This window comes from Tasmannia lanceolata, unplaced genomic scaffold (assembly GCF_043159265.1).
Source record: "Tasmannia lanceolata isolate RefF3 unplaced genomic scaffold, GAP_Taslan_0.1 ptg000012l, whole genome shotgun sequence".
NCBI lineage: Eukaryota > Viridiplantae > Streptophyta > Magnoliopsida > Canellales > Winteraceae > Tasmannia > Tasmannia lanceolata.
This window is the reverse complement of record NW_027518689.1, coordinates 33368544-33388287: the sequence shown is the minus strand read 5'-3', so window position 1 is coordinate 33388287 and position 19744 is coordinate 33368544. Positions and strand designations below refer to the sequence as shown.

Below are 19744 nucleotides of genomic sequence, written 5' to 3'. Positions count from 1 at the left end.
TCAGAGCGAAGGTCATGTGGTCGTAACCCTCAAGGGCTGGTTTCTGACTAAGGTTCTGGGTGTCCGGCGTTCTCCATTCCAACGAGAACGGCCAGTGGGAGCCCGGCTCGGTGTCCCTAGCGTAGAAAAACCTGTTCTTCCATGTGTGAATGGAAGTAGGTATGCCAGTGATCATTTTCACTTCGGGCCGTTGGCTGATGTAGATCCAGCCGCCGTCCTTGTGCCTCTTCAGGTGCGCACACATCCTGAAGACGGGCATGGTGGGGTTCCTACGGAGACGAACTCCCAAAAGATAAAGGAAGCCGATCAGCGTCCTCCAAGAGTTCGGCACGACCTGTGTAACCGCCAGCCCGTAGTACCTCAGCACATCGACAAAAAACAGATGCAAGGGAAGCCTGAGCCCGGCCCGGAAGGCTTCTTCGTATAGGCAGAGATCTGCACTATCGTTGCTGGCCCGGTCCCCTTCAACGGCCGCCCTCAAAGTGTACCGATCAGGGATACAGTATTTGTCCCTGACGGCCTGAAGTTTGCCTGGCCCCAGACGGTTCACCTCGCGCAGGGCTCCGATGTTGTACTGCGGATTGGCCTCCATCCGTGCCTCCGCTATCACCTCGACGGGCGCGCTGCAAGCGAGGAACTACCGCTTCAACGTCTTCTTCGTCGCCGCTGGTTTCTACCCGGTGCGGTCCATCACCGCGGACCGGGATTGTGTCTAAGTCCACAATCACTTCCTCCCCGCTCTCCTCGTCTGCAATTATTATCTCTTCGTCCTCAACACCGGCCTCCGTAAGAGAGGCCGGCCTCGTCCTCTCCGACGCCCCGGACCCCGTACTACTGGTCGAACCGGGCTCCTCTGAGCCAGAGTCCGACTCCGAACTAGTGCTAGACATTAAAAGGGGAGAAAAGAAAAGCTAAAAGAAATTACCGAACTGAAGTGTTGACCGAAGATCTCCGGGCTCACTAATCCGAAGCGGGCAGAAATTTGAATAGCCGAGCAGAAGAGGAGGAGAGTAAAATGTGAAAAGTGAAAAATGAGGAGTAAAACTCCGGTATATATAGGCTGGGAAGAGCGGGAAAAATCCCGCCCTTTTCCCACCAGCCGGAGTGCGCCACGTCACCTACCGCATTAAATGCGAGGCACAAGTTCCAAAGTGATTAGGCGACAAAAGACCTGCCCGGCCTGGCCGTCCACAGCCTAAGCCGGACAGGATATGGCGCAATCGCTAGACGACAAAGGACCTGCCCGGCCTGGCCGTCCAGTGCCTTAGCAGGACAGGATATGGCGCAATCGCTAGCCGCCAAAAGACTTGCCTGGCCTGGCCGTCCAGCGCCTTAGCCGGACAGGATATGGCGCAATCGCTAGACGCCAAAAGACCTGCCCGGCCTGATCGTCTCCCAGCCTAAGCCGGACAGGATATGGCGCAATCGCTAGGCGACAAAAGACCTGCCCGGCCTGGCCGTCTAGCGCCTTAGCCGGACAGGATATGGCGCAATCGCTAGGCGACAAAAGACCTGCCCGGCCTGGCCGTCCAGCGCCTTAGCCGGACAGGATATGGCGCAATCGCTAGACGCCAAAAGACCTGCCCGGCCTGGCCGTCCACAGCCTAAGCCGGACAGGATATGACGCAATCGCTAGGCGACAAAGAATCTGTCCGGCCTAGCCTTGACGCCCAGGAGATCTGCCCGGCCATGACGCACAGGAGGTTTGGCCGGCCAGACTTCTGGTCCAAATTTTGGCCGGACTGGATAGCCCAGAGGCTCCTGTCCGGCCGTGCTCCTTCAGGCCAAGCTTCAAGGCCGGACGAGGCCGCCCGGAGGCCCCTGTCCGACCGCGGTTTCTTCTGGCCCCGTCTGAGGCCGGTCTCAGCTGCCCAGAGGCCTTAAGGCCGGCCGGATGCTGTTTTAACCCTCTTTTTGCTTCCCCTAGCCGCTGTCACGACTCGGAGAACCAGGGGGCAACTGATGGGGTCCAAAATCTGCAACCAATCGGCTGTTGACACGTGGCCCTCACAGGGATCACTGCAAAGCCAACACCTGTCCCTGCTAGGTATGACACCTGGACCAATCAGGGACTTCCATCTGCCCCTCCTAGGTATGAAACCTGGTCCATATAGGGGCTACCACCTGTCCTGGACAGGTGGCTCAGAATCACTATAAATAGCCTTCACTTGTGCTAAGGTGAGGGATCTGAGATCAAAACCCTAAGCTTTTTGCTCTGACATTGCTCTGCACTCCTACTCATAATGACTTGAGTGTCGAAGCGCCCGTCCGGAGCACCACTCCGGGTTGGTCTTCTGACCCTTTGTATCCATGTCTGTGCTTGTGCAACGCAGGACTCCATTAGCCCTTCAGCTGTGGCTTGCCAGATCAGCCCTTCCGGCCCTACCATAACCTGTTACCAATTTTATACCTAACATTGTTCAATCTTCAAAAATCAATCACCTATTAGAACATATTTAAGTATAGCGTCCAAAGTTCATGATGAAACCGTAAGATCAATAAAGTACTAAGTACACCAATATTCATGCGAAGGGCCTTATCAAATGCAAATTTCAGTTTCAACTTCTCTTCGTACATGGACACAATTAAGTCAGGAGATTTATTATCTCTGTACATTCCCTTGAACACAAACATGAATATCAATCCAACATCCATTGCACGGATTATCTTCTCTGTTCTTTATGCGTCTCAGGGGATCGGTTTCGACATTACAGAGAACTCAAAACCATGACAAAAAAATACATCTTTTCTTCTTCAAATCTTACAATATAACACAATGATGGAAGAGTGAACGTTGTGGAGTGAGCCCACCAAGACTCTTTTTTGGAAAAAATGATAACCTTTAACAGCGGGTTAAATAGTAAAAGATAAGGTGAGTTAGTGCAATCACATAGTGGTATTTGCTAGCTTCCATCACAAAAGGCATTTCACAGATGGTCTGTTGCATGTCAGACCAGCCACACAGGCTCTCTTTTCAGCAGCTTTTGTCTTCACTCTCACTTTTGAGCAACTTTTGTCTTCATTCACGAGGTGGCTGGTCTGACATGCAAGAGACCATCTGTGAAATGCCTTTTGCGATGGACGCTAGCAAATCACTTAGTAGTGCCAATATCAGTAGCCTCGGTGAAAATCTGAAAAAAAAAGAAGAAGTAATGAGGCCGAGTTTATTCGAGAAGCTTCCTCCAGGGTAGTCTAGGCTAGAAACTTCTAGTAGTAATAAGAGGTTTCCCTTTTTTTTTTTTTGGTAACAAAAAATGCAGCTGTATTTTAGACCACATCTATTATTCTAATTAGAAGAATGCTTCAAAATCATTGTTAATATTAAGTGTGCCGTGTGGATGTGGTTGGGACCGATTTGATGAGCAAATGAAAATCGCACAAAATCTAGAGATGTGATTGTACACATGGCAAAGTAGGGAGAGCTGTTAGGGACATGTCTATGTTTTTATTTTTTTGGATGGGTAAGCTGGGTTTAGGCAAGACCCCTACCAGACACGTAAATAACTGGACGCACTAGAGATCTTTGTCTACCACTCTTTTTGTACTTCAATTTCTGTCAGGTCATCTTTCTATCCGTCCAACTAACATTTACTTGGATCTTGTTAAATTGCCACAAACCAAGCAGTGGGATTTTGCCAAACTCTTGTAACAACAAACCAATTAGGTTTTGAATTCTCAAGAGGTCGGTCTGTCTGGATCTCAATACCAAATCACTATGAACATTTTGCAAAAGTTTGAAAAAGTTTGCAGAAAAGAACATATTTCCATAACAAGAAAGAGCACCATGCACCATATGCTTTATTTTCAGGGCAAAAGCTATCTTAACCCCCTTTTCCAAAACGACAGTTTTAAGCCTTTTGGAACCTGTGTGTTTTCCCCCTCTAAACAGAAATCGTTAACTTCAAGCCTGTTGGACTTAACGGTGGCTCCTCCACCCCTTTGTATATCTCTTCGTCATCAAATCTTACATTATAACACAACAAGCATTTGGGTTCTCTTCTACAGTGTGGACATAGTAATGTGCATTTGGATTATGGGTGTTGTAGAACTTGATAGGCTCGGCTGATTCAACTTTCTTCACATTGGGTTCAGGCTTCTTCTTCTCAGGCTCTTTCGCGGGCCCGATGGTGAGGATCTCTGTACGAAAGGCTTTCCGCAATTTGTTCACCACATAGACGGGATCTGCGTCTCCGATCACTGTCAATTTTTTATCTTTCATATCCATGGTGATAGAATCAATCCCTACAAAATTAGAAAAAAAAAAAAGTCATTTACTTGAATTCTCAATATAGTTTTAAGGGTAATGAATTCCTACCTCTTAAACAAAGATACCTGAGAAGCTAGAGACAGCCTTCATAGCCTTCTGTTTCTCTTTGTCGTCATATAAATCTACTTTCAAGACCACTTTCTGAAACAATCACAAAAACCCATAAGAATTAAGCATTTGAAGACAGTTAAATCAGAGGAAAAGAAAAACCCAACACTAAAGAAGCTTCTGAAAATCATTGAAGTGGGAAAAGTAAGAAACTTAAGACATAATTCAATCTCCAATCTTCTGAAATTAATAAAACAGAAAAAAAAAAAAAAAACCCAAATCAATCAAGAATTTTTGTCATATATCTTAAGACTATTAAAAAAAAATTCAAAATAGAGAGAAACCCATGAACAACTGTACTTCTTAGAAAATTTGAATTGGGTTTAGCTAAAACAAACAAAAAAACGAAAAGTAAATCTAACCCTCATTTCTTCTGGTTCTCTGCTCCAAAATCAAATCAAGCAATAGCAACAAATCAACAAGCAAAATGTGGGAAAATATGAAGGATGAAAGTAAGTGCTTAATAAAATTTAGAAGCAGAAGAAGAAGAAATAATAGATTGGTGAGAGAGGGGGAGAATGAATTTAAATGAATGGAAAGTAGTTTGTGAGAAGGAACTGACGCATTGCAAGTCGTCATCTGCCAACATCACTCTGTTGACGCAAAATAATATTTAATAGTTACCCTCCTCTAATATTATCTTGATAATACTTGATGGGAAATGATATCAGCACTCTAAAGCTCTCACAAGCCCATTAAATAATAAATAATGTTAAATCATTGACGGGGTGATATCATTTCCCTACTTGATTTCTCCCTACAATTTTTCAGATTTGTTTTAACCCGGATCTGGCTATGTTTGGCTGCAGGTAGTTACCTTCTAGATTAGTGGTAAAACTAGTCAACAGGGAGGAGACAAACATTTGATTTACCGAGACTTTACCAGATGGAAAGTAGTGTTTGGTTGCACACCTCGTATGGGGAGTGGGAAGAGAAAAATCACCATTAACCGAGCCAAATTCCACCTCTTTTGACATAGATGACATGCCACGAGACATGCAATAATCACATGTGAAACTTGTTTGGTAGTCTCTAGGGATTTCAATGTTACATTAGCAACTAAACAAAAGATTCTGCTGACGTGGCACCTAAATTCAAAGCCAAACCCTAAACTATCCTGGCTTTTGTGCAACCAAACACACTCGAATGCAGGCCGACCTCCAGAGTTATATATATGATAAGGGATACATATAAGCCAATAGCAGGCCTCATAGCCTCAAAAGCAGAAAGGGAAAACTCTAATAAATACTAAAAATGACCTTAGTAAGATGAAGCTAAGAACATGGGAGATCTAGCGGCCCCACTTGTGGCAGCCCCTCGAATTTATCAGTTAGAACTCCCGTTTGTTGTTACAAAAACCTCAATTGGAAATTGGACATTTTAATTTCTTAGCTGATCATTTTGGACATTACTTTAGTTATTTGTTATAGTAGATTGGACTTAGATACGGGTATGTCCACATCACTACGACTGACTTAAAAAAAAATTCAGAAAAACAAAGAAACACTCTCATCAATAAGTGTAGTCTACAAGTATACTCAAAATTGCACTACCATGTTTTGATAATTACACTAACTCACCTTGCCTTTTATTATTTAATCAGTTGTCAAAGGTTATCATAGTTTCAAAAAAGCTCTCACAAACAATTTCAGAACAGACCAATAGACCAGAGTGAACGTTGTGGAGCTTAGACCGGAAAGACGCTTTTTTGTAGAGTATGAAAACTCCAATATCAGTAGCTCATTAAAAATCCCTCCACACCCCCCCGCCTCCCCCAAAAAAAAAATATGTAATAATTTCAACCCGACCCGACCCGACCCGACCGAAGGAACCCACTTTCCCAACCAGAGCCCGACCCGACCCAAGGAACCCATTTTTATTTTAATACCATCTCTCTAGAGGCTGTCTAGCTGGGGATAACGACATCTCCTCAATGTTTTGGACTTTTGGTGGAACCACGAAGTAAGGGAGAATGTTGTGGTTGTCAGGTTGTGGTTGTGGCAAAAAATTAGAAATAATAAGAAAGAAAACATTTTAAGATTAAGGATAAAATTTCTCTTTTTAATTTTTTACTAACGACCAACTTTGGACGTTGTGGTTTCCAGCTATAAAGACGATTGTTGTTTATTTTTTTGAGATTTTACGGAACGCATCATAGGCTGATCCAAACCCTCTATGTGATGGGCCACAACGTAAATAAGTTGTGCCTCAAAAATCATTTATATAGGATGATCCCAACCCTCCAATCTATAGAGGAACTGCATATTACGGAAACCTCTATAGATCGAAGGGCTAGGATCATCCTATGGAAATGATTTTTGAGTCACAACCAATATATTTACGTTGAGGCCCATCACATGGACGGTTTGGATCATCATATGATGTGGTCCGTACATTACTTTTTGAAAAATAAGGGACTATAAAGGCTTACACCATATAAAATCTCTTTTTATTTCTTTGGATTTCATGTGTGATACATTGATGTGATTGGGTCCGTTGATCCAGCCGACGGACACATGTCCGGTTGGATTGGATCATCCCTGAGGGGGTAATGCTAGCATCTCCGCCTAAAATGCATCGGTTAGGGTTCCATCGGCAGATTTAAAGGTTCATTTTTGTAAGCCATAATCTTATTGATGAAATATCGATCCATTCGTCACAGGACCATTGAACATGTGGTCCACCTCGTGATGGTCCGATTTAATCAAAAGCGATCTCCATTAGCATTGATAGGGCGAACAGATACAAGCATGACTCCTTGTCGTTGACCCCACTCTGATCAGATTTATCAAATGTTAAACATCATTCCCAGTGAAAATAAATCCAATAGAACAAACTAGTTATAGCCCACCAGATCAATGACCCAATAACACTTAATGCTAGGTCTTTAGTGGGCCATATCTTATAAGGTGTGTTTCACGAGTCAATGGAAGTCTGTTTTTAGTAGCGATTTCACTACTGAAACCATCCTACATCACAAAATGACCATCATCAAAATGTTAATTATAACTGATAATATTATCTGCATACTTACCTTAGTAGTTAATTAAATCACATTTCTTACATTATTGTTTTAACTATCATGTATATATTGAGAATTATAAACACACACAAATTAAATCTAATTAAATATAAAAATAATTAAAAATTTACATTTAATTCTTCAGCTTCAATTAACACATCACAATCACTCACAACATGTACTTAGTAGTACTATGGTATAAATGAATGAGGACATGAGACACTCCTACAGAGATATTCATGTGTTTCCCAGTCACATAATGTCAAGCCTTCTTTAGAGGCTTGCCGATTGAAGTTTAAGCCCTTGGGCCTATTGATATGATGCCTAACCCAACGAAAATTCTAAGGATGTGTCAAGTGAAGTGGATTAGCCCAAGAAGAATGAGTTCAAATGGAACTAACCTGCAATCAAGTGGCTGGCCAATGTATTTTCCTTAACTGATCAGTTTGGTCATGTAGCAATCCTCCGTAAATATTTATACTCTTAGTTCTTACTCACGCACTTGTCAAGACTCATCGGACCCTAAACCAATTTCAAACCTATGGTCCACTTGGCCCATAATTTACTTGGCCCTTGAACTTGACCTTGCCCAAAAGATGACTATCTTTAAGACCAAAATAAAACGACTGACTCAGAAAATAAAAAACAAAAAACAAAGAAACACTCTCATCAATAAGTGTAGTCTACAAGGATACTCAAAATTGCACTACCATGTTTTGATAATTACACTAACTCACCTTGCCTTTTATTATTTAATAAGTTGTCAAAGGTTATCATAGTTTCAAAAAAGCTCTCACAAACAATTTCAGAACTGATAGGTCAGAGTGAACGTTGTGGAGCTTAGACCGGAAAGACGCTTTTTTGTAGAGTAATAGTAGAAGGAGATTCTTCCATGTGATTAGATGGATTTCGGGTTCTGCTCCCTCCCCTTGGCGGTTTCTAAGCTTGGTTGAGGAAATTTCTGATTGGGTGATGGATTCATCTGCCTCCTTCGTGCATGTTAGGAGGTCAGCCAATTGTGAAGCTGATGTTTTGGTAAAGGCTAGTATTGATAGAGTTGTTCTGGAGTGGTTTGATTACATGCCTCCTTAATTGTATTTCTTCTTCCTTTTTCTTTTTTCTTTCTCTTTTCTTGTTCTTGTATTCTTTCGGGACCTCTCGGTTCCTTATTTAATATATAGCCAAACAAAAAAAAAGAAGCATGCCTGCAATGGATAAGCATGTGGGGCACTAACTCTCTCACTCCCACACATAGGGCACAGTGGTCAATGATAAGCAATCTACATCGGCGGAGATGATAAATGGTATGAGGCCGTTGATTTGATTGGGACAGTGATCAATGACCATTTGATTGGGACCGTTGATTTGATGGGTGAATGAATATCGTGTTGGCGTTTTTTGTGTGTGGCCCACATTCGTGGGACCGTGAGATCCACTTAAAGAAAAGAAAACCGTTAGTTTTCCTTATCCTTGTTGTTGTATTCATAAAGGAGACACAGGGATATATCCCAAGTGTTTTGAAACTCTTGGAGACTCGAGTCTGAGTTGTGGTGGGAGACAAAATGTTACTCCCAACTCTCTATATATGTGGGTATCGTTTGATGGGAGCAATTTCACACATATAGTTAAAGTTCAATCTTCTAGGGGGTACCTAATTTGAGAGGAAGCTTGCGCCTGTGATCCATCACTGAGCCTAAGGTCTTCTTAAGATTAAAAGATCTCTCTTCTCTTGTTTGTGTGTAGCGGAGGTTCGTGTTCGTCTCTCGCCAAAGCTAGAGAAGGATTTGTTGTCTTTAATTCTAATCGTCATGGTCGGAGGAAAGTTCTGCAATTAATTTGGTTCAATAAAGATTTGCATATCTCACAAAATCTAAATACGTGATTGTGCACATGGCACAATAGCGAGGGCTGTCCTTGAAGTCTCTTTATCAAAAGATTGTTCGACGATCCAAGATCATTCAATCACAGAGAGACTAAATCCAATACGTCAAATTAGTTATGGCCCCTAGATAAATGGACCAATCACCTAAATGCCACACCTTTGGTGGGCTAAATTTTGTCGATGTGTTTGACTAGTCAATGGTTAGTTAGGTTTGGTCTCCTTTAATTGATTTGGTCTTTTGCGACTTAAAAGATAAATGGACCCATATTTCAAAAAAAAAAGAAAAGATAAATGGACCCACTTTTTAAAATGCCACGCAGTGTCTTCGCTACCTTAAAATCGGAATGATAAGGGTAATTTCATCCGGAAGATTTGTATAAATAACGCGAAGTTGACAGGTTTAGGGAAATGATATATGGGGCGCGGTATCTGAGCTCAAGATCAGATAGATTATCTGAGCTAAACACTATAAGTACACCATCTCTCATGTTGTTTAACTCATGCAAGCCATTCATCTCATAGAACCTGAGATAGATAGGATGTTCCTAAGAAACCATCTCCATACAATCATCCTAACCGTTCGATCTGTACAGCACAAAATGAACCCATTTTCTAGCCGTCCATGAACCCATTTTCTAGCCGTCCATTTTAAACTTCCACAAATCAGCACTTACCATGATCCTATGGAGATGATTGCTTAGGAACACCCTATCTATGTCAGGTCCTATAGAATTAATATCTAACATAACCCAAACAACATAGGCACCCACCCTATTTAGAGTCTCTAGCTCAAATAACCTATCTAAGCTTGAGCTTAGAAACCATTTACCTATGATATATTTGCCTTTTCTTACTTGGGGCAGCCCTCTCCGTTGTAAAAGAGTAGTCATAAGTACACTTTGTCTCCGAGTTTTTATATGGTGTAATGCGTTACAACAATATGGTAGTACCACCCTTGATATTTGATCCAACAGCAGCTCACTTTTTGAGAAGCTACTGTTGGATTAAATATCAAGGTTGGTACTTCCACCGTACAAGGGCCTTATTGTTGTAAGGCCTTGCACCATATAATTTCTCCTTGTCCCAAGTAAGAAAAGTAGAAGAATATTTCACTTCCCCGTGTTTATACAAAAGGAAAAAATTACAAGGTTGCGTGGTGACCACGGTCCTGAAGATGATGTAATAAAATGAGGGAAATGTTAACAGCACTACTGTATTTTGATGATGGCACTCCTCACTTTATTCAAAGTACATTATGACCGCACCATAAGATGATCCAAACATTCAATTAGATGGGCCACAGCCTAAATAGGTTTGTGACCCAAAAATCATTTCCATAGGTTGATCCCAACCCTCCGATCTGAATGTTAGAGGGTTGACCCTAACCCTCTGTAGATCGGAGGGTTAGGATCAACCTATGGAAATAATTTTTGGGTCACAAACCTATTTAGGTTGTGGCCCATCTAATGGACCGTTTGGATCATCTTATGGTGGGGGCCATACCTTACTTTTAATAAAGTGAGGAGTGCCCTCATCAAAATACAGTAGTGATGAAAACATTTCCCTAAAATAATTGCCGGTAGGGCCCTGTTAGTGCAACCTAGGTTGGGTTCGCACAACCCGACCCGACCCAAGGAACACACTTTCCCAACCTAAGCCCGACCCGTCCCGAGGAAGTTTTCCAACCCCAACCCGACCTGACCTGAGTTCAACTTGACCCAACCCAAGTTTTTAAGCTTATAATTTTTTTTTAAAAAAAATCATACAAAATGTCGGATTTCACTCGTGTCGGGTTGCCCAAACCCTCAACCTGAGCCAAACTCAACCTGAACCCAACCCGAACTCAACCCTGCTCAAATATTTTCGGGTTGAACCTTACCCGAGTTGCACCCCTTCCTGTTAATAAGTTGAAAATACTAAAGAACATCCCCCCGCCCCCCCCCCCCCCCCCCCCAAAAAAAAAAAAAGCCAAAAAGTCTCTAATTTTAAAAAGTATGCATTGGTAGATATCAACCACTTAATATAAAAAACATTAGAAATTGATAAAATATTTTAAAAAAAAATCCCTGACTCAACTACTATTAATTGACGGTTTCTATTAATACAAAAATTACACGGTTACACTTGATTTAAAATATTAAATTCATTTTTATAAGGGAGAATGTTGTGGTTGTGGTTGTGGCAAAAAATTAGAAATAATAAGAAAGAAAACATTTTAAGATAAAGGATGAAATTTCTCTTTTTTATTTTTTACTAACAACCACCTTTGGACGTTGTGGTTTCCAGCTATAAAGACGATTGTTGTTTATTTTTTTTGAGATTTTGTGGTACCCATCATAGGCTGATTCAAACCCTCTATGTGATGGGCCACAACGTAAATAAGTTGTACCTCAAAAATCATTTCTATAGGATGATCCCAACCCTCCAATCTATAGAGGAACTGCATATTACGGAAACCTTTGTAGATCGAAGGACCAGGATCATCCTATGGAAATGATTTTTGGGTCACAACCTATATATTTACGTTGTGGCCCATCACATGGACGGTTTGGATCATCATATGATGTGGTCCGTACATTACCTTTTGAAAAATAAGGGACTATAAAGGCTTACACCATATAAAATCTCTTTTTATTTATTTGGATTTCATGTATGACACATTGATGTGATTGGGTCCGTTGATCTAGCAGACGGACACATGTCCGGTTGGATTGGATCATCCCTGAGCGGGGCGTCTCCACCTAAAATCCATCGGTTAGGGTTCCATCGGCAGATTTAAAGGTTCATTTTTGTAAGCCATAATCTAACTGATGAAATATCGATCCATTCGTCACAGGACCATTGAAAATGTGGTTCACCTCGTGATGGTCCGATTTAATCAAAAGCGATCTCTATTAGCATTGATAGGGCGAACAAATTCAAGCATGACCTTGTGGTTGACCCCACTCTGATCAGATTTATCAAATGTTAAACATCATTCCTAGTGAAAATAAATCCAATAGAACAAACTAGTTATAGCCCACCAGATCAATGACCCAATAACGCTTAATGCTAGGTCTTTAGTGGGCCATATCTTATAAGGTGTGTTTCACGGGTCAATGGAAGTCTGTTTTTAAGTAGCGATTTCACTACTGAAATCATGACTGTGGGCCCAAGATGTTTAATGTGACACAATATCTTTACCATAGAAGGACGACCCCATATGAAGCACCTGTGAAAAAGACCAAATCGTGGGTCGTTTTCACTTTCATCTTCGTGTTCAGAAGAGAGTTCCGTTTTGGAATTTTATTCTACAAAAAATAATGGACCCAGGTTGCGTGATTCCCAAGGTTGTGAAGATGATATATGTAATACAATAATTGCCTTTGTATCTCTCACAATCTTCATAATCACGGGAAAACTACTTTTCGCCCAATCTTCCAATCAAAGGGGAAACTACTTTTCGCCCAATCTTACAGTCGATGGGGAAACTACTTTTCGCCCAATCTTCCAATCAATAGGGAAACTACTTTTCGCCCAATCTTCCAATCAACGGGGAAACAACTTTTCACCCAAACTTCCAATCACGGGGAAACTACTTTTCGCCAAATCTTTCAATCAACGGGGAAACTACTTTTCACCCAAACTTCCAATCAACGGGGAAACTACTTTTCACCCAAACTTCCAATTCAAAGGGAAAACTACTTCTCCCCCAATCTTTAAATCAAAGGGGAAACAACTTTTCACCCAAACTTCCAATTAAAAGGGAAAACTACTTCTCGCCCAATCTTTACATCAAAGGGGAAACTACTTTTCACCCGAACTTCCAATTAAAAAGGGGAAACTACTTCTAGCCCAATTTTTAAATCAAAGGGGAAACTACTTTTCACCCGAACTTTCAATCAACGGGGAAACTACTTTTCGCCCAATCTTTCAATCAACGGGGAAACTACTTTTCACCCAAACTTTCAATTAAAAGAGGAAACTACTTCTCGCCCAATCTTTAAATCAAAGGGGAAACTACTTTTCACAAAAAACTTCCAATTAAAAGGGGAAACTACTTCTCGCCCAATCTTTAAATCAGGGGAAACTACTTTTCACCCGAACTTCCAATTAAAAGGGGAAACTACTTCTCGCCCAATCTTTAAATCAAAGGGGAAACTACTTTTCACCCAAACTTCCAATTAAAAGGTGAAACTACTTTTCGCCCAATCCGAAATCACGGTGAAACTACTTTTCACCAGGCGATAGTTATACAGACCATTGCTGAAAATCCATCTGTTTAGCTATCCGGGTAACTCTAACTCCTCTCTTTCAAGGAAGCGAATCACCCAAGATTTATATGGTCCTGCCAAACAGTTCCATATAAATCCACGCAGATATACCTGACTCCTAACTCGTTAGGTAGCGAAACATTGCGAAGCGATGATTAAGTAAGTCACTACTTGACATTTCACTGCTAATCATCTCGGTATTCAAATATTTGAGGAAACTACTTCTCCCCCAAACATTCAATACCATGGCGAAACTACTTTTCACCAAGCAACAATTAAACAAGCCACTACTTGGCACCTCACCAACTAGCAATCAAAAGATTTTTTTTTCTTAAAAAAAAAAGTCTCTTATTTGGGTTTAACAAAGAAAAAGATTTTTTTAGGCCTAAAGGGCTTGTAAACATGATTGATGGGTTTATCGATCTTATATCGAGTTCATTGATAGCATAGCTATCTCCTGTCGAGAATAAATGGGAGTGCATGATCATTGCTGAAAACCAAACTCAAGTAACTTGAAAGAATTTTAGGAGTTGACTCTTTTCAAAATGAGAACTACATTCTGCTGAGATGTGAAGATTGCAAAAGTGAATTCTAGATTCCGCTGGGGACTAGAGTCTCTGAAACATTGACTCTTTCAAAGAATGAGTTTAATGGAGGAATTTGATTCAAGAGAGTGTTCAAGCTTCGCTTGTCTCTATCTGCTGAGAAAGTCTATCTCAATTATCAACATGTTTGATATCTTTTATGACGCAAGTCATAAAAGATGCCCCTAGTATGATTACTTCTATGACAAGAAAGTTTAAGCTTGCATGGGTACTTTCTTTGGTATATGGGAAAAAGGATATCCACAATGGATGAGTTTGAGAATTTTTTTCTTTCATTGCTCACTACTTGAGGCTTTGATGTCTCTGGCAAGTTTGAACAAAATGTCTCTTGCCCTTTCCTTGATTTCTAAACCAGCATCTACTCTGAATTTTCTTCACATTTCAAAAGGTATACTCTCGCTCTTCCAGTGCCAAACACTTCGGACATTGAGAGAAAAAAGGATAAAAATAAGAAAAAGACTTCCAAAGATTCAATCAAAGAAGACACAAATTACTCAAGGGATTTGACTCACTTTACCCTTAGATAAAATGTGTTATTTTATTATGGTAAGGCTAGCCACTCTTAGAGTACTCTCGAAAACACTGTTAAGAGGCTCTAATTTCCTCCATCGAAAATCCGTCATGGTTATTACCCCTTTGGGTTGCTCGATTTTAATGCCCCTAGTTTAAAAGGATATCAAAGTAAGTCTTATCGACACTACTCGGATTCTGGGATCCTGCCCTGTGTAGTAGTTGCTTCTCTATCTCCTTGATTTCTCTTTTCGAAAGAAGTTAGAACTAATTCCTTCCAATTTTCGGTCTAAAAGACCACTTGTCTCAACTTTTGCTTTCCAAGTTTTCAGTCTAAAAGACCACTTGTCTCAACTTTTGCTTGTTTCACCAGAAAGACTTTCTGGGAAGGCTTGGGATCAAAAGGGTGGGATATTTAAAGTTCAAACGATTTGGACCGAATCTGGTCTAGCCAGACTACTTACGTACCCAAAAAATGGAGGATCAGATCCGCGTAGGTTGCTTTCGGATTTTTCAAAGAATGGTTTAGCATTTAGCTTCAAAATTTTGAAAGGGATTTTATCCCAAGGTTTGACTGAACCTGAATTAATCAGGTTGCCTACGTACCCCTGAAGAAATGGGGATCAGGTCTAACGTAGTTCGGGTGCATAATGCCCCGGGTTTATAATGTGTTTGAAAAGAAATGGTTTCATTTTACTTTTGGCTCAAAGGGTTTACAGAAGGATTTTTAAACGTTGGAATTTTGGCCATAAAAGTTCAAACGTCCAAGGATGGCCTCTTGATGTATTTGATGTACAAGCTCTTTTGCTTAAGGTTCAAATACTTAAAAAAAAATTCTAGGAGTCTGATGGCATGTCAGGCAAAATTGCAACCACTGTGCTCAACTCCCATCTCGAAGATCTTGAATTTATGCTTTAAGGTTCCAAAACTCCTTGTCTCTCTTTTTTTTTTTTTTTTTTAGGGCTCAAATTTATCATACAACTTCCTTGCCAGAAGGTCTTCTCTCAATATTTCATCAGCTCCACAGGATGTCTGATGTTTCACTCTTTAAAATCTTCACTTTCAATTAGATGTTTAAAGCCAATGGAGTCTTGCTTCACTCAACGACAGGGTATTCCCCTGGTTTATCCTTATAGGATCAAGTAAGACTACCTCAAACCCCTCCAAACAGGTTTATCAATTCTTTGCGCTCATCGGGAGATAAAGTTTTGCCACTCCATCTTTCTCGAGTTTCGAATTTTGATACCACTATCAATGGCTTCGATTTCCTCTTCGAGTGGCTATGCTCGACGCTCTTCCTCTCGTTTGACCATCTTTCAGATCTCGAGGTGAATTTCGTCTGCATTCTCATCCGAGAAGGGGGTCTTTAGTTGTTTAAATATTAGATCTAAGAGTGAATCATAGAACATTGAAGATACAGAACCAAATACTTTATTGAATTGAAAACTTTGAAGTACATAGATGACTCACAGATACGCCTCTATGGGCTTTACATTTGATTTGACAGAAAATAAAACACTGACTCTATATAAGAAAGACTGACAGACATGACACTGCTTTTTTTTTTCTTTTTTTTTTTACATTGACACTACAAGACTTATCAACTTTCAACCTAGGAGTTGGTATAAACTTGACAAAATAAATCTTGAAACAAGATACTTGACATATGACTCTTGAAATATAACAGTTGAACAGATGCAAGGAATTGGCACTGAAGTTCACAAGTAGTACGCCTTCTTCCATGATAATGCTGGCTAAGAAGTTCGACCTTGGTTCAGAAACCTTGGAAAGGGTGGTCCTCTGAAGTCCTGTTGACTTGGCCCAAATTGTCTTTGAAAACCTGCCGGTGACATCACCTTCTATGCCTGAACATTCTCAAGATATTCAAACTTTGACATTTTTTCTTTTCCCTTCAACTTATTCCCTGGCTCTGGAGTGACATAAGTGATGGGATCTCTGGGAGGTTGAGTGGTTCTTTCAAGTGTCTGGTTCACAAAAGCATAGATTTCAGCAAGAGCAGAAAAGTCTTTCTCTATCCGGTTCTGGATTGCATGTTTCAAAGCTAAACAATTCTCCGTTAGGTGACCCGGGCCTCTATGATATTCACAGTATTGATCCATCCTCCAATTGTGGGGGAATGGTTCAGGCACTGGTTTAATATCTGGAAGTCTCAAACAACCTTCACTGACCCATTTCTTCATAATGACTATAAGAGAACAAGGCATTTGAGTGAATTCTCTTTTCCGTTTCAGACCCATCTTTTCTTCTTCTACCACTGGCTTCTTTAAAGGATGGTGAGAAAGTCCAACATTCTTAACCTCCTTCGGAGCAATGAAAGGCTTCTTAAGAGGTTGTCGAGAGGGTCTAACACTTCTAACTTCCTTTGGAGCAATGCAAGACTTTTTTCCATTATGCAAATCAACATATCTATCAAGGATCAAACTTTGAACTGATTTCTCCTCTGCATTGTACCCATATCAACAAGCTGCTTCGGAATAGAGTCAGATCTAATGGACAAGTGCTGCATCTGAATTTTCATCTCCCTCACCTCCTCAGTTAGCATAGATGTCTGACCAAAAAGCTTGACCATCCAGTTTTCCATTCTGACAAGTGTAGTCCTCTCAACAGATTCTTCTACAGGATGTTTGATGGGATAAGTGGGGTCTCAGAAATAGGGCGAATGTGAGATGCAGGATCCAAGATTGGTACTTCAGTAGAAATGTGTGGACCCCGATCCGAGAGAGGCAGGGGACGAGCCCCACACGAGTCTCAGGATCATCCACGTGAATGGAGAGCTCTACCAAGGAACTCTCGAAAGAAGAATGTCTCTCACAGCATGAGTGGCGATATAAGGTGAGATACCTCTCGATTCGGGGACTAGCCCGGATTCGAGGCGTACCTTAAACAAAGAAGAGTCGTCATCCAAGGAAGTGGGCCATGGATCCCATACTATGCTCTGTTGCAACGGGTAACCAGAGATATAAAAAAGAAGGTTCGTGCCTGGTTACGAATTTGGAAGGTCTGAAGAGCACCTCATCCGCCCAAGTGCAAACACCTGGTCTCTTATGCCATTTACTTATTAATTTTTAAGAGTTTTGGGCGAAAGTCATATGAAATGGGAACAAATATCTCCGAGAAGACGTCTAGCTAATCATGCATGTCTCGGAGGAATAATAAGCACACATAAAAGAAATGAAATAAGTGTCACCGGAGAATAGCTAGGTTATGAGTGTCATACCTAATTGATGTCTAAATTCTGGTGTGCAAACACATGCATGCTGCAGCTAAAGGTATAGGATCTGTCATGAAAGTAAGAAAACACAGCAAAACACACAACACAAATTAATTCTATACATAACTGGATAAGACAAATCCTAAAACTCTAATGCAATACTTGACTCGGACCAAGATGGCCGTCCATCCTAGCTGCTCTACGTATCCCGGCCTCGGAAAGAATCGGAGTCAACGTAGTTCGATGACCTATTCTAAACTACAATGCCTAACCATCTAGAACCGCTATCCTAGACTCGATCCACTAGACTCGACTGATTTTTAAAGCTTTTTGTACGATTGCTTAAATTCAAGTGAATTGTAATTTTTAGGACTCTCTATATGCTCTAACTAATGCAAGTTAGTTAGCCTTAAGCTAATGCAGGTGGGCCTTGTACCCTATGTGTATCTAGGCTGTTCATCCTAAGGAAAACCATGGGCTGACTATATGCTTCCTAGTCTAGCCATCAATTCGACTAAATGTCTAACCGATCAACTCGAGGCCTCCTAACTCTAGGGACACTCACACGACATGACACACCATATCAATACAAACAGGACAGACTCCTAACTCTAAAACACCCCAAATATCTAGGACAGACTCCTAACTCTAGGGGAAGATCTTTTTGAAAAGGTTTTGAAGAATTTTTGTATTTTTGGAAGGTTTAAAATGTTTATTTTTAAAGGTTTGGCTGGACTTGGGATATAGATCCCAAGCTGCACTACGTATCCTGTGGAAAGGGATCAAGCCAACGTAGTTCGGAACATAATTTCCTAACTACTCTCCTATGACTCTTGACATTTTTGAGATTTTTGGTGTTTAGATGTTTTTGAATTTTCAAGTGTTTTTAACTCAAGAGGACAAATTCCTATCATCATAAGAGTATGACAGACTCCTGATATCCCGCAAAGGTTGGACAGTATCCTATGCTTTGCGGGGGAAAATGACAGAATCACGACTCTACAAGGGTTGGACAGCATCCTATACTTTGCAAGAGTGGATAAAAATCACATGACTTAATGAGAGGTTGAAGAATCCTAACCCCTATGATGATAGGACAGACTCTTGAAAGAGTGACTCTCTAGCTAAGGACAGACTCCTATGCTAAAGGACTGACTCTCAAACTGGTGACTCTAAGAGAGGTGCTAACGAGACATGGCATGCCTCTTATGGATGGACTCACTAATGAGACAAAGCTTGTCTCTAAAGGATACAACTTTCTCTGCATGAAACATAGCCTGTCTCCCTGCGAGTAAGCTTTTCTACGAGACAAAGCATGTCTCTCTAAAATGGTGTGACTTTCTATGAGACAAAGCATGTCTCCTAACAGGATAAGACATTTCTGCATGAGACATAGCTTGTCTCCTAATATGGTAAGACATTCGTGCTGAGACATAGCTTATCTCCAAAACGTTTGATTTTCTGCCGAGACATAGCCGGTCTCCTAAAAGAGGGCTCTAGATGACTCTTTCATCGCCCTTGCAATGAAAGAAGGGATCAAATATCTAGGAGACTATAGACACCCAATTTTGACCGGGCCCAAGTTCGCTGTGTTTGTGCAAGACCCTATCCAATCACCAAGTTAGGATCCCAAATTGCGTCACAAGTAGGTTAGGGTCCCACCAGTTCCCTTCAAAATTTCATCGAGATCCGAGCTCATTCACTTAGCCAGCAAACCGAAGCAATGAGCGTGATGCGAATCCGGAAGGGGGATGGATTAGCCAAGTCGGGGGTTGTCCACAGAAAAAGGGAGGCAAATATATCATTTTTTTCAGAAGAGCGGATGATCTCGTTCTCGTTGAAACAGAAAAACAGAGAGAGAGGGG

At 41.1% G+C, this 19744-nt stretch overlaps 1 protein-coding gene across 1 annotated transcript; it reads right to left on the bottom strand.

The window, feature by feature from the left end:
• Positions 1–3520: 3520 nt before the first annotated feature.
• Positions 3521–4871, bottom strand: LOC143887220 (heavy metal-associated isoprenylated plant protein 39-like). Its single transcript, XM_077391330.1, has 3 exons — positions 4738–4871; positions 4333–4408; positions 3521–4242 (listed from the first exon to the last, which is right to left on the bottom strand). Exons 1-3 carry the CDS (start codon positions 4741–4743, stop codon positions 3965–3967), a joined length of 360 nt encoding a protein of 119 aa, XP_077247445.1. The 5' UTR covers positions 4744–4871; the 3' UTR covers positions 3521–3964.
• Positions 4872–19744: the final 14873 nt, after the last annotated feature.